Source organism: Pongo pygmaeus, chromosome X (genome assembly GCF_028885625.2).
Source record: "Pongo pygmaeus isolate AG05252 chromosome X, NHGRI_mPonPyg2-v2.0_pri, whole genome shotgun sequence".
Lineage (NCBI taxonomy): Eukaryota > Metazoa > Chordata > Mammalia > Primates > Hominidae > Pongo > Pongo pygmaeus.
The window spans coordinates 152,624,617-152,639,271 of NC_072396.2; the positions used below are offsets into that span (position 1 = coordinate 152,624,617).

The 14,655-nt window shown below is 40.7% G+C and overlaps 1 protein-coding gene and 1 long non-coding RNA gene across 13 annotated transcripts in view; one reads left to right on the forward strand and one right to left on the reverse strand.

The window, feature by feature from the left end:
* Positions 1 to 9,392: 9,392 nt before the first annotated feature.
* LOC129024965 (uncharacterized) lies at positions 9,393 to 11,742 on the reverse strand. The gene is made up of 3 exons (XR_008497143.1): positions 11,567 to 11,742; positions 11,224 to 11,326; positions 9,393 to 10,938 (listed from the first exon to the last, which is right to left on the reverse strand). It is a non-coding gene; the product is annotated as an uncharacterized LOC129024965 (long non-coding RNA).
* A 101-nt stretch (positions 11,743 to 11,843) lies between these two features.
* Positions 11,844 to 14,655, forward strand: part of FMR1 (fragile X messenger ribonucleoprotein 1) — a 38,824-nt gene continuing 36,012 nt past the window's right edge. For 6 of the 12 annotated variants that reach the window (XM_054471752.2, XM_054471751.2, XM_054471754.2 and 3 more), the window contains exon 1: positions 12,030 to 12,176. In XM_054471752.2, coding sequence (XP_054327727.1) covers positions 12,126 to 12,176 — 51 coding nt within the window. In that variant the 5' untranslated portion in view covers positions 12,030 to 12,125. Of the gene's footprint in view, positions 12,177 to 14,655 lie in introns of all 12 variants that reach the window. The other 6 variants (XM_054471750.1, XM_054471753.1, XM_054471758.1 and 3 more) reach the window with 3 other exon arrangements.

Below are 14,655 nucleotides of genomic sequence, written 5' to 3' on the forward strand. Positions count from 1 at the left end.
GTTCATTCAGATGAAGGCTTAGAATTTTACTTTTATTTCTCAGATCCATCTGTGCAGCTCAGGGAAACTACTAAGGCTCCCACCTCCTTGAAAATTGCCATTTTCTCATGCTACTGGTCACTGACGCCTTGGTTTAATGCTTTTTCCTTTTTTTTTCCTTTCTTAAACTTTTTTTAGAGACGGGGTCTTACTTTGTTACCCAAGCTGGGGTGCAGTGGCCTGATCGTAGCTCACTGTAGCCTCAAACTCCTGGCCAGAAGTGATCCTCCCACCTCAGCCTCCTAAGTAACTGAGACTATAGGCATGCACCACCATGCCAGGCTAATTTTCTTACTTTCTTGTAGAGTGGTGGGGGGTGCAGGGGGAAGTTTCACTATGTTGTCCAGGCTTGGCTCAAACTCCTGGCCTCAGGCAGTCTTCTCAACTTGGCCTCCCACTGGGATTACAGGAATGAAACTGGCACTTTGAGTTTACAGAGACAACATCCCCTCCACATTTCATGTGACATATGTGCATAACAAATGGCAACCAGAAAAACTCTAGTACTTGGAATTTCAACAATGTTGAGACTGATCTTTGCTTTAGTTCTTTGAATGGGTGGGTCTCAACATGATTCACTGTAGCCAAGTTGACTCCTGCTCCTCATAGTTGTTATCTATTAGTCTGGTTGTTTGGTTTTGTACCTCAGATTCCATATAGGTTAGGTGATCTATCAGAAATGCATATGGCTGCAGGTTATTGAAAAGCCACTTTAGCAACACCTAATCAAACAGAGGTTTATTTTTCTCACATAAGTCTGGTGGTGGCTGGACACAGTGGCTCATGCCTGTAATCCCAGCACTTTGGGAGGCCAAGGCGAGCGGATCGCTTGAGCTCAGGAGTTCAAGACCAGCTTGGGCAACATGGTGAAACCCTGGCTCTACAGAAAAATACAAAATTAGTTGGGTGTGGTGACGAACACCTGTAGTCCCAGCTACTCGAGAGGTTGAGGTGGGAGGATGGCTTGCGATTCTCTTAACCACAGCCTCGAGGTTTCCCTAACTTCAGGTGTCGCATCCATAACCAAGCCAGGCATTACAAAAGAAGATACAACATCAGCCAAATTTGTCCCCTTTTCTCAAAAAAGCAAAAGCTTTTCTAAAAACTTCCCTGTAAACTTATGTTTAGATCACATTTGCAAAAAAACAAAAATAGTCATGTGGCCACTGTGGTTTCAGGGTTGGCTGGAAACTTGCATATTTAGGTTTTCCAGTCTCTAGGTTAGAGGCAGGCAAAAGAAAATAAGGCTGGGCATGGAAGTCAAGTTAGCCAAACCAGTGACTGTGACAGATTGCATGCTATTTGTTCTCAATGGATAAAGAGAAAATAATGTGATTATCTCATAATGAAATCAATACTAAAATGACCTTGAGGGTCAATACTTCTACTTATACAGGCTTCTTGGTGATGTTTGGGCTGTGAATATCAGTCCTGACACTTGACTCCAAGCCAAGAAAGAAATTCCAACGCAAATGTCTAATATTGAGCTCTGATAGGTACAGAGCTTGGAAACTGGCACTCCTTTAACAACAACAAAACATTGAACAAACAAAAAAGCAATGACTTCTCTTAGACCAAGAGATTTGAGGCCCCAGGGCAATCTGCCAGCACCAAATTTGGAGCGACAGGTGAATACAGAGAATCAGAGCAGAACTTAGATTTCCTGAAGCAGCAGCCACTGGCACCAACTAGGCAGGAAAACTTAAGTGGTGGTTTTGGTGAATTGCTTGAGGCTGGGTGTGGGCTAGTTTGAAAGTTGAAAATTCCTAGGGGACAAATGGGAGGCAAAGGCTACACTTTCATGGCTTTTGCCTTCAGGAACCCCACCAGTTTCTGACAGTGTATATCAGAGAATTTCTGCTTCCTGCTTCCTGAAGGAGGAGCAGGAAGCAACCACTTTGAAATATATTCAGTATATTCTTTATAACAAATGCTTGCCCTACGAGGGAAACTACCTTTCCAGAACCATTCCTGACCTAGGAAGGGATTATTAGCCAGTGCTAGTCCTTTCTAGCCTTCTTATCTCATCTAAAGGGAGAAAAAAAGCTAAGAAATAATTCTGAAGATTACAGCCCAGGAACTCAACTAAAAATCTGAAATTTAATCATAAAATTATAGAACATTCCCCTTCCCTAACACCATGCAACTGCATCAACAGTGCTCCAGTATAATAGCAATAGATTACAATGGGAGAGCTGAGAAACCCAGACCATTTAAGAAGTTGATAGGGAAATGCAAAGCCAGCAAAGGAGACAAAAACAAAGATACTGAACTAAAGCATCTGGCACCTACAGCTACAGCAAACATTAAACACCGCAACTCCTAACTGATTAACATAAAAACTCAAACTGAAACCTAATTACCCCAGTTCCTATTACCCAATACATTATACCTGACTTTCAACAAAAAATTGCAAGGAATGCAGAAAGGCAAGAAAAAACACAGTCTGTAAAGATAAAGCGAGCACAGGAACCAGACTTAAATATAACAGTGATTTTAGAATTATCAGAAAGTAAATTTAAAATAATTATAATTAATATGTTTAGAGCACTAATGGAAAAAGTAGACAACATGTAAGAACAAATGGGTAATGTAAGCAGAGAGAGAGAAAGAAAATCTCCAAGAAAGAATTTTTAAAATGATAGAAATTTTTTAAAAAACAACTGTTACAGAAACACAAATACCTTTGATGGGCTCACCAGTAGACTGGAAACAGCTGCGGGAAGAATCAGGGGAAAGAACCAATGAGATTGAAGATACGTTAATAGAAACTTCTGTTAATCAAGTTTATCCTAAAGTTGCCTCCTTACATATTTAGGTTCGGCCTAAAGGTTTTTCTGTACATCTTGAACTATAACAAGTGGAGGTATAAACCGACTATAGCCCACACCTGTGCCAATGACTGAGTTTTGACTAATCAAATGTAGCCAACTGTTTGAACCCTGTTTTAAATAAAGCTAACACCAAGCTGTAACCAATCCAGTTGTTTCTGTACTTGACTTCTGATTTCTGTATGTCATTTCCTTTTTTGTCTATAAATCTTCTTCCATCACATGGCTGCACTGGAGTCTCTGTGAATTTGCTGTGATTTTGGGAGCTGCCTGATTCACCAATCGTTCATTGCTCAATTAAACTCCTTTAAATTTAATTTGGGTGAAGTTTTTCTTTTAACATTTCCCAAACTGAAATGCAAAAATTAGAAATAAAAAAGAAACAAAATATCCAAGAACTGTAGAACAATTATTAAAGGTATAATATGCTTATATGAGAATACCAGAAGTAGGAGAGAAAGAAGCAGAAGAAATATATGAAATAATAAAGGCTGATAATTTTCCAAAATCAGTGACAGACACCAAACCACACAACCAGGAAGCTTAAAAGACACCAAGGGATAAAATTGAAAAAAAGTCCACACCTAGTCATATTATGTTCAAATCACAGAAAACTAAAGACAACCATAAAACATAAAAGAAGCTACAGAAGAGGAGAAATTTACCTAAGGAGGGACAAGGATAAGAATTACATCAGAAATCTCATTGGCAACCATGCAAGAAAGAAGAAGGTAGCGTGAAATATTTAAAGTGTTGAAAGGATAAAACTAGAATTCTGGATACAGTGAAATTATCCTTCAAAAGCAAAGAAGAAATGCTTTCTCAGACAAAGGCTGACTCTGTCACCAGTAGACCTGCCTTGAAATAAATGTTAAAAGAAATTTTTCGGACAGAAATGAAATGACATAGGTCAAAAACTGAAATCTACATAAAGAAAAGAAGAGCTTTCAAGAAGGAATAAATGAGCATAAAATAAACTCTTTAATGTTCCTTAACCTTATTGATCTAATACATATAACTATTTTTTCGAAATAATGATGTTTTGGGTGATTATAGTATACGGATAAGTGAAGTGAATAATAGCAAAATTTTAAGGGACATAAGGGAGGAATTGGGAATACTCTGTAATAAGGTACCTGTACTACCCATGAAGCACTATAGTGTTATTTGAAAGTGGACTTAATTAGATATAAATATATACTGCAAATTCTAGGGAAACTACTACATTTTTTAAAGTATAATCAATATCTAAGATCTCTTTTATTAGAGAATAATATAAAATGCTCAATTAAAACCAGAGAAGGCAGAAAAAGAGGAAAAGTTAAAAAAGAAACCAAGAACAAGTGGAATAAGTGGAAAACAGTTAAAACATGGTATATATGAATCTAACTATATTATTATAATAATCAATTTAAATGTGAATGGTCTAAATACATAAATTAAAAAATGAATACTGTCAGAATGAATTATTTTAAAAGACCCAATTATGTATTATCTGCAAGAAGCCCAATTTAAACATAAAGATATACCTAGATTAAAAGTAAAGGGATAGAAAAAGATATACCATGCTAACACTAATCAAAAGAAAGCTGAAGTAGCTATATTAATTTCAGACAAAGCAAACTTCAGGGCAAGGACATTATCAGGAATAAAGAGGGGCATTACTTACCGACAAAGGTGTTAATTCTCCAAGAAAACATAAAATTCCTTATTGTATATCCATCTAGCAACGGTGTCAAAATATATGAGGCAAAAGCAGACAGAACTGCAAAGAGAAACAGACAAATGCACTGTCATATTTGGAGACTTCAACACCTCTCTGTCAATAATTTACAGATATAGCCAAAAAAATCAGTAAGGATGTAGTTGAACTGAACATCCTTATGGATCAACTTGATCTAATCAACATCTATAGACTTTATTGTGTGTGTGTGTGTGTGTGTGTGTGTGTGTGTCAGTCTCACTCTGTCGCTCAGGCTTGGAGTGCAGTGGGCAATCTCTGCTCACTGCAACCGCTGCCTCCCAGCGTCAAGTGATTCTCATCATGCCTCAGCCTCCTGAGTAGCTGGGATTACAAGCATGCACCACCACACCCAGCTAATTTTTTGCATTTATAGTAGAGTCGGCGTTTCACTATGTTGGCCAGGCTGGTCTCGAACTTCTGGCCTCAAGTGATCCTCCCACCTTAGCCTTGCAAAGTACTGGGATTACAGGCATCAGCCACTGTGCCTGGCCTGATATTTATAGACTATTTGATCCAACAGAGACATACACATTTGTCTCATGTTCACATGGAACATTAATCAAGATAGACCACATTCTGTTTCATAAAATTCACCTTAAAAATTAAAAAAACAGAAATCAAACAAGATATTTTCACAGATTACAATAAAATTAAACTAGATATTTTTAGAAACCTAGAAATATGCTAGGCAATGCCCTCAAATATTTGGAGATTAAACAACACACTTCTAAATAATATATGGATCAAAGAAGATGTTTCAAGAGATATTAAAAATATTTTGAACTAAATGAAAAAATAAACTTAGTAAATTTATGGGATGCAGCAAAAGCAGTGATGAGAGGGAAATTTATATATCAGCAATGAACAATTGGAATTTGAAATTAAAAACATACCATTCAAATCAGCACTGAAAAACAAAATATTTAGGTATAAATCTAATAAAATATGTACAGAATCTAGTTCAACACCTTATGAAAGAAATGAAAAATCTAAATAAATTGAGAAATATCCCATGTTCATAAATAGCAAGACTAATGTTGTTAAGCTGTCACTTCTTCCCAACTTGATCTATAGATTCAATGCTATCTGAATCAAAATCCTAGCAAGTTATTTTGTGAATATTGACAAACTGACTGTAAAGTCTATATGGAAAGACAGAAGATCCAGAATAGGCAGTATAATATTGAGGAAGAACAAAGTTGGAAGACAGACACTATCTTACTTCAAAGTTTATTACAAAGTTACAGTAATCAAGACAGTAGGGTATTGATGAAAGAAAAGAGAAATACTGTTGTTCCTCAGTATCATGGGGGGAACTGGTTGCAGGATGTCTGAGGATACCAAAACCTGTGGATTCTCAAGTTTCTTATATAATACGACGTAGTATTTGCATATAACGTATGCACATCCTCCTCCTGTATACTTTAAATCATCTCTAGATTATATATAATACCTAATACAATGTAAATGGTATGTAACAGTTGTTATACTTTATTGATTTTTTATTTGTATTATTTTTATTGTTATATTGTTATTTTTAGGGGATTTTCTTTTTGAGACTGAGTCTTGCACTGTCCTCAGGGCTGGAGTGCAGTGGTGCGGTCTTGGCTCAGTGCAACCTCTGCCTCCTGGGTTCAAGCGATTCTACTGCCTCACCTTCCTGAGCAGCTTGGATTACAGGTGCCCGCCACCATGCCCAGCTAATTTTTTGTATTTTTAGTAGAGATGGGGCTTCACTATGTTGGCCAGGCCGGTCTCGAACTCCTGACCTGATAATCCCCCCGCCTTGGCCTCCCAAAGTGCCAAAATTACAGGCATGAGCCACCCCTCCTGGCCATTTTTAGGGGATTTTTAAAGAATATTTTTGATCTGTCATTGGTTGAATCTGTTGATGCAGAACCCATGGATACAGAGGGCCAACTGTAGATAAATGGAACAAAATAAAGATGCCAGAATTAGATCCATACAAATACAGTCAACTGATCATTGACAAAGGAGCAAATAATGCAATGGAGAAACAATGGTCTTTTCAACAAACGGTGCTGGAATAACTGGACATTCACATGCAAAAAACAACCTAGACACAGACCTTATATCTTTCACAAAAATTTACTCAAAATGGATCATAGACCTAAATGCAAAACACAAAACTGTAAAACTTCTGGAAGATAACACAGGAGAAAATCTAGGTGAACTTGTGTTTGGTGATGACTTTTTGGGTACAATGCTAAAAGCATGATCCCTGAAAAAAATTGAACAGTTGAAATTTTTTAATTAGAAATGTCTGCTCAATGAAAGACATTGTTAAATGAATGAAAAGACAAGCCACTGTCTGGGAGAAAATATCGGCAAAATACATAATCTGATAAAGGGCTGATATCTAAAATATATAAAGAACACTTAAAAATCATCAATAAAAAAAAACCCAATGGGTAATAGATCTGAGCAGACACCTTATCAAAGAAGATACATAATGGCAAACAAGCATAAGATGCCCAATGCCACATGCCATTAGGAAATTGCAAACTAAAACAATAAGATTCTACTATGCACCTATTAAAATAGCCAAAATTCGAAATACTGGCAACACCAAATGTTGGCAAGGATGTGGAGTAACAGGAGGTCTCACTCATTGCTGGTGAAAATGCAAACTGTTACAGCCACTTTGGAAGATCATCTGGTAATTTTTGATAAAGCAAAACATAGTCTTACCATATGATCCAGCAATCATGCTCCTTGGTATTTACCTAAATGAGTTGAAAACTTATGTCCATACAAAAATCTGTACAAGAAAGTTTACAGTAGCCTTATTCATAATTTTAAAAGACTGAAAGCAACCAAGATGTCTTTCAATAAATAAATGGATAAACAAACCATGGTATATACATACAGTGGAATACTGTGCACAATAAAAGAAAACAAACTATCAAGCCATAAAAAGACAAAGAGGAATGTTAAATGTATATTGCTAAGTAAAAAAAAAAAGCAGTATGAAAAGACTACGTACTATATGATTCCAACTCTATGACATTACGGAAAAGGCAAAATTCTGCAGAAAGTAAAAACATCAGTGATTGCCGGGGGGGTTGGTTGCAGGTAGACCAGATGAATAGGTGGAACACAGGGAATTTTTTAATGCAGTGTAACTGTTCTGCTGACACTGTAATGGTGGATATGTTATGCTTGTTTCAAAACCCACAGAGCTGTGCAACACAAAGAGTGAATCTTAATGTAAACTATAGACTTTAGTTAGTAATAATGCATCAGTTGTAATAAATGTACAATACGAATGCAAGATGTTAATAATAGGAGGAAATGTAGGGGAGGAGGGAGATTAGGAAGTACATAGACATTCTCTCCACTATCTGCTTAATTTTTCCATAAATCTAAAACTGTTCTAAAAAATAAAGCCAATTAATTATTCCTTTTCTAATATCTCATTTGAATGAGAGGTCATGGTTAAAGGAAATTGTCAGAGAAAGTGTCAAGAAAGAAGTGTGACTTTAGCTGGGTCCTGAAGGGTACATAAGATTTGAGAGTCGGAAAGGGCAGAAGGCATTTCAGCTGGGTTTGAGCCATGGAAAAGACTCAGAGGGCTCAAATTGCGAAGGAGCAGGAAATAGCACAGAATAAATCAATGCAAAGACAACAGGCAGCAATTTAATGGAAACCAAGGGCCAAGGCAGGGCTAGAAACACTGAAGCATCATTCCAATATCAGATAAATATAGGCATGAGAGCTGACTCAACCTCGGCCGGGTCCTCAACACATATTCGTTCATTCATGTAATATTTAGTAAACATTCACTATGTTCCAGACACTGTGGTAGGCGCTGGGGACAAGCAATGAATAAAACAAATGGAAATCTTTGTTCTCACTGAGCTTACACTCTAGTGAGGGGAGACAGACAGAACCTGTCTGCTATTTTCAAGAAACAACAAAGAAAACATTATGGCTGGAATGAGAAACAATGGCCTTTTCAATAAACGGTGCTGGAATAACTGGACATTCATATGCAAAAAATAATCTAGATACAGACCTTACATCTTTTGAAAAAAATTTACTCAAAATGGATCATAGACCTAAATGCAAAACACAAAACTGTAAAACTTCTGAAAGATAACATAGGAGAAAATCTAGGTGAACTAGATAGATTTCATGCACTGGAATGAAGTGAAGGGGGAAAGTAGAAGGTGAGATAGAGGAGGTAACAGAAGTCAGAGTACATAGGGCACCGAAGCCAGAATAAATAATGACTCTGGCTTTTACTCTGAGAGATGTAGGGAGTCATTGGGGGATTCTGAGTGGTAGAGTGACTTGATTGATACCTCAACACGGTCATTCTGTCTTCTGTGCTGAGCACTGTCAGAGAGGGTACACAGTGGACAGTGACTGCAGGGATACCAGCGAAGAAGTTGCTGCCATAATGCAGGTAAGAGAATGGAAGCTTGGACTATGGTTTTAGCTGAGCAAATGATGAGAAATAGATTCTGGATTCTACAATGATTTGCTGATAGATTTGATGTGTGAAACAGGGTCAAAATGTCTCAGTTTTAGGCTTGAGCAATGAACTGGAAGGCAGGAGCTGCCTGTAACGAGAGAGAGGAGAGAAAGAGAGAGAGAGAGAGAGAGAGGATTTTGGAAGAGCAGGCTCATGATCAGGCCTGAGCTCAGTGTCTGAATTCAGGTAAGCTATCTTGAAAGGGGAAATATCAAAAGCTAGAGATCAGAGTAAGGCTGAAACTCAGAGTCAAGTGGGGAAGACTAAGTTGCAGCATGTACTGGCAGTGAAGATAAGTATTTATTCATTCATTGAACATAACTTGAAATCAACCACTTTTAATGTGCCAGGGACACAAAGATAGAAAAGACATTTGCCCTGTCTGGAAGGTACTAATAATCCAATAAGGAAAACAGAAATATAAATAAATTATTCTAGTACACTAACCATCAGAGTAGAGGTATGCAACATTTGTTGAGTCCCTGCTATATGCCAAGCAGTGTAATGAGGAAGCAGAGGGTACGCACAAAGTTCTACAAGAGCACAAAATAAGTTCTGGCAAAGGTTTGTAAAGACATTCACAAGGGTTTTCACCACAGTATGACTTCAGGGAGTTGGCAGTAACCTAGATGCCCGATCAGTAGGGATATGTATGAATAAAATTTCTGGCATACTCGGTAGCAAACTAGGTGTACACACAGCAATGTGGGTATAGCTCAAAAACAGAGTGTTGAGTAAAACAGTGGGAAATAGAGATTTACAGTCCAATAACATCTCCGTAAATGCAAGAGGCATAAACAAAACATTATCTGTCTTAAATTATCAAGGATCTCTATCGAACATATTGCAGTTTGTGTCTAGAAGAATGAGAGTGGGGATCGAGAAAGATGAGGAAAAAATAATATAAACAAGGACCTTGTAGGAACTGATAAGACAATGTGCTGAAAATTGAGGAGCAAAGTTAACTCTCTGTACCTGAGATAAAATAACTAGCTAATAGGAATCCAGCTGAAAACCTTAAGGTGCAGGGCCTCTATGGGGCCCAGGAAGGATGTGTAGAGACATGAACAGATGAAAGTGCATCACAGGTTCAGGGAACAACACAGGTTGAGTGTGGCTTGCAGTAAAAATGGTTGTGAAGAGTTGACATATTTTTAAGCCCTGGGTAAATTGAACAACAGCTTACACTTGGAGGGGTATAATCATTCTAATCAATGTGTCCCCTTTTACTATAATACATTGGAGTTGCAGCTAATGCTCTGCTCCCATTCAGCCTATGATGAGATTCTCTTTCAGCCCTATTGGGGTCTTGGCCTCATGTGACTACTCCAAAGACCCTAGTCCAAAAGGTCTTTCCTGTTTGCTATGGCCTTGAGGAATGTGGCCCTAGATCCACTGCTTTAAAGCTGGAGTTCCACCAGCAGCAACGTCCTCTCATTCTGGGGCACCTGCCTGGAGCAGGTCATCCTGCCTCTGCCAACTCAGTGCTATCAGTTAACTCTCACCTGCCATATTCCAGCTGGAATCATCTCCCCTTCTCCACCCCAGACTAGGTCATGTTCCGCCATCATGGAAGCGCCTATTCTTCATACCCCTTATCACAGCTGCAACTCCTCATTTACTTGTCTGATAATTTGATTTATGTCCATCTACTTTGCTAGGTACTAAGTTCAATGCTGGCAGTCTTTTCTTCTTTTTTTTTCTTTTCTGTTTCGCTCACCGATTTCTCACTAGCACTTAGCACAGTGCCTGGCACATGATAGGTGCTCCATAAACTTCTCAGTTGGATACCAGCATCCCGAAGGGAACATGGATTAAGGCAGCTATAAGCACGGTGGAAAAACAGGAATAAGAAAAAGTTGAGGTTTGTTTCACAGTGGAATGTAAAGGGTTGCAAGGAGGTGCATCGGCCCCTGTAGACAGGACGCATGACTGCTACACACGTGTTCACCCCACCTTCTGGCACAGGGTGCACATACAGTAGGGGCAGAAATGAACCTCAAGTGCTTAACACAATATTTAAAAAATATATAGCCAAGCGAAAGTATGAAAATGAGTTGAGGAAAGGCGAGTACGTGGGTCAAAGCTGGGTCTGAGGAAAGGCTCACATTTTGAGGTCCCGACTCAATCCACGTCCCTTAAAGGGCACAGGGTGTCTCCACAGGGCCGCCCAAAATCTGGCGAGAGAGGGCGTGACTCCTCACCCTCTGCCTCTACGGGTCACAAAAGCCTGGGTCACCCTGGTTGCCACTGTTCCTAGTTCAAAGTCTTCTTCTGTCTAATCCTTCACCCCTTTTCTCTCCTTCCACTCCACCTCCCGCTCAGTCAGGCTCTGCGCTACTTTGAACCAAACCAAACCAAACCAGACACCCCCCCCCACCCCCGCGGAATCCCAGAGAGGCCGAACTGGGATAACCGGATGCATTGGATTTCCCACGCCACTGAGTGCACCTCTGCAGAAATGGGCGTTCTGGCCCTCGCGAGGCAGTGCGACCTGTCACCGCCCTTCAGCCTTCCCGCCCTCCGCCGAGCCCGCGCACGCCCGGCCCGCGCGTCTGTCGTTCGACCCGGCACCCCGGCCGGTTCCCAGCAGCGAGCATGCGCGCGCTCCCAGGCCACTTGAAGAGAGAGGGCGGGGCCGAGGGGCTGAGCCCGCGGGGGGAGGGAACAGGGTTGATCACGTGACGTGGTTTCAGTGTTTACACGCGCAGCGGGCCGAGGGTTCGGCCTCAGTCAGGCGCTCAGCTCCGTTTCGGTTTCACTTCCGGTGGAGGGCCGCCTCTGAGCGGGCGGCGGGCCGACGGCGAGCGCGGGCGGCGGCGGTGACGGAGGCGCCGCTGCCAGGGGGCGTGCGGCAGCGCGGCGGCGGCGGCGGCGGCGGCGGCGGCGGAGGCGGAGGCGGCGGAGGCGGCGGAGGCGGCGGCGGCGGCGGCGGCGGCGGCTGGGCCTCGAGCGCCCGCAGCCCACCTCTCGGGGGCGGGCTCCCGGCGCTAGCAGGGCTGAAGAGAAGATGGAGGAGCTGGTGGTGGAAGTGCGGGGCTCCAATGGCGCTTTCTACAAGGTACTTGGCTCCAGGGCAGGCCCCATCTTCGCCCTTCCTTCCCTCCCTTTTCTTCTTGGTGTCGGCGGGAGGCAGGCCCGGGGCCCTCTTCCCGAGCACCGCGCCTGGGTGCCAGGGCACGCTCGGCGGGATGTTGTTGGAAGGGAAGGACTGGACTTGGGGCCTGTTGGAAGCCCCTCGAGCCCCACTCCGACTCCGAGAGGCCCTAGCGCCTATCGAAATGAGAGACCAGCGAGGAGAGGGTTCCTTTTCGGCGCCGAGCCCCGCCGGGGTGAGCTGGGGATGGGCGAGGGCCGGCGGCAGGTACTAGAGCCGGGCGGGAAGGGCCGAAATCGGCGCTAAGTGACGGCGACGGCTTATTCCCCCTTTCCTAAACATCTGCTCCCAGCGGGATCCGGGCCTGTCGTGTGGGTATTTGTGGAGGAGCGGGGGGCGCTTCAGCCGGGCCGCCTCCTGCAGCGCCAAGAGGGCTTCAGGTCTCCTTTGGCTTCTCTTTTCCGGTCTAGCATTGGGACTTCGGAGAGCTCCACTGTTCTGGGCGAGGGCTGTGAAGAAAGAGTAGTGAGAAGCGGTAGTCGGCACCAAATCACAATGGCAACTGATTTTTAGTGGCTTCTCTTTGTGGATTTCGGAGGAGATTTTAGATCCAAAAGTTTCAGGAAGACCCTAACATGGCCCAGCAATGCATTGAAGAAGTTGATCATCGTGAATATTCGCGTCCCCCTTTTTGTTAAACGGGGTAAATTCAGGAATGCACATGCTTCAGCGTCTAAAACCTTTAGCAAGTCTGCTACTTAAAAATTGTGTGTGTGTGTTTAAGTTTCCAAAGACCTCAATATATGCCGTGAAACTTCAGGTAATTAACTGAGAGTATATTATTACTAGGGCATTTTTTTTTCAACTGAGCGAAAATATTTTTGTGCCCCTAAGAACTTGACCACATTTCCTTTGAATTTGTGGTGTTGCTGTGGACTGAATTGTTGAGGCTTTATATAGGCATTCATGGGTTTACTGTGCTTTTTAAAGTTACACCATTGAAGATCAACTAACACCTTTCAGTTTTAAAAGGAAGATTTACAAATTTGATGTAGCAGTAGTGCGTTTGTTAGTATGTAGTAGCTGTAGATCTATTCATCTATAAATTCTCATTTCCTTTTGAATGTCTGTAACCTCTTCAAATAATATCCCACCTTACTACAGTATTTTGGCAATAGAAGGTGCGTGTGGAAGGAAGCCTGGAAAATAGTTATTAGCAGTGTCCAACACAATTCTTAAATGTATCGTAGAATGGCTTAAATGTTTCAAACAGGACACGTTTGGCTATAGGAAAATAAACAATTGACTTTATTCTGTGTTTACCAATTTTATGAAGACATTTGGAGGTCAGTATATTTCATAAATGAGTAAAGTATGTAAACTGTTCCATACTTTGAGCACAAAGATAAAATCTTTTGCTGTAAAAGGAGGCAAAAGGTAACCCCACGTTTATGTTTTTAACAGTCTCATGAATATGAAATTGTTTCAGTTGACTCTGCAGTGAAAATTTTAATTTCATTGATTTTGTTGATCCATAATTTCTTCTGGTGAGTTTGCGTAGAATCGTTCACGGTCCTAGATTAGTGGTTTTGGTCACTAGATTTCTGGCACTAATAACTATAATACATATACATATATATGTGTGAGTAAGGGCTAACGGTTAAGCAAGATTTTGATTGACCTGTGATATAAACTTAGATTGGATGCCACTAAAGTTTGCTTACCACAGAGGGCAAGTAGCACATTATGGCCTTGAAGTACTTACTGTTCTCTTCCAGCAACTTATGATTTGTTCCAGTGATTTTGCTTGCAAACTGACTGGAATATAAGAAATGCCTTCTATTTTTGCTATTAATTCCCACCTTTTTTGTTTTGTTTTGTAACGAAGTTGTTTAACTTGAAGGTGAATGAAGAATAGGTTGGTTGCCCCTTAGTTCCCTGAGGAGAAATGTAACACTTGAACAAGTGTGTGTCAGATAAATTGCTGTTATGTTTATTTAATTAAGTTTGATTTCTAAGAAAATCTCAAATGGTCTGCACTGATGGAAAAACAGTTTCTGTAACAAAAAAGCCTGAAATTTTTATATGACTTATAATATTGCTGTGAGTTTTAAAAGTAAAGCAAAAGTAAACTGAGTTGCTTGTCCAGTGGGATGGACAGGAAAGATGTGAAATAAAAACCAATTAAAAATGAACTGCTGTGGAGAAGTGTTACATTTATGGAAAAAGAGATAGGAACCTTGTTCATCAGATTGATAGAAAAGCTTTTAAAACTAAACAAATCAAACAACTTGAGTATAATTGAATTCAAACTTTGATTTGCCTAACATAACCACCATATTTCCAAGGACAGCTCTCTGTCTTCTGGTGTTTATTCTTAAAAACTTAAAAGTTAGATTTAGCGATCACCAGAGCCACTACTTTTATGCTTAGGTATTTGTTT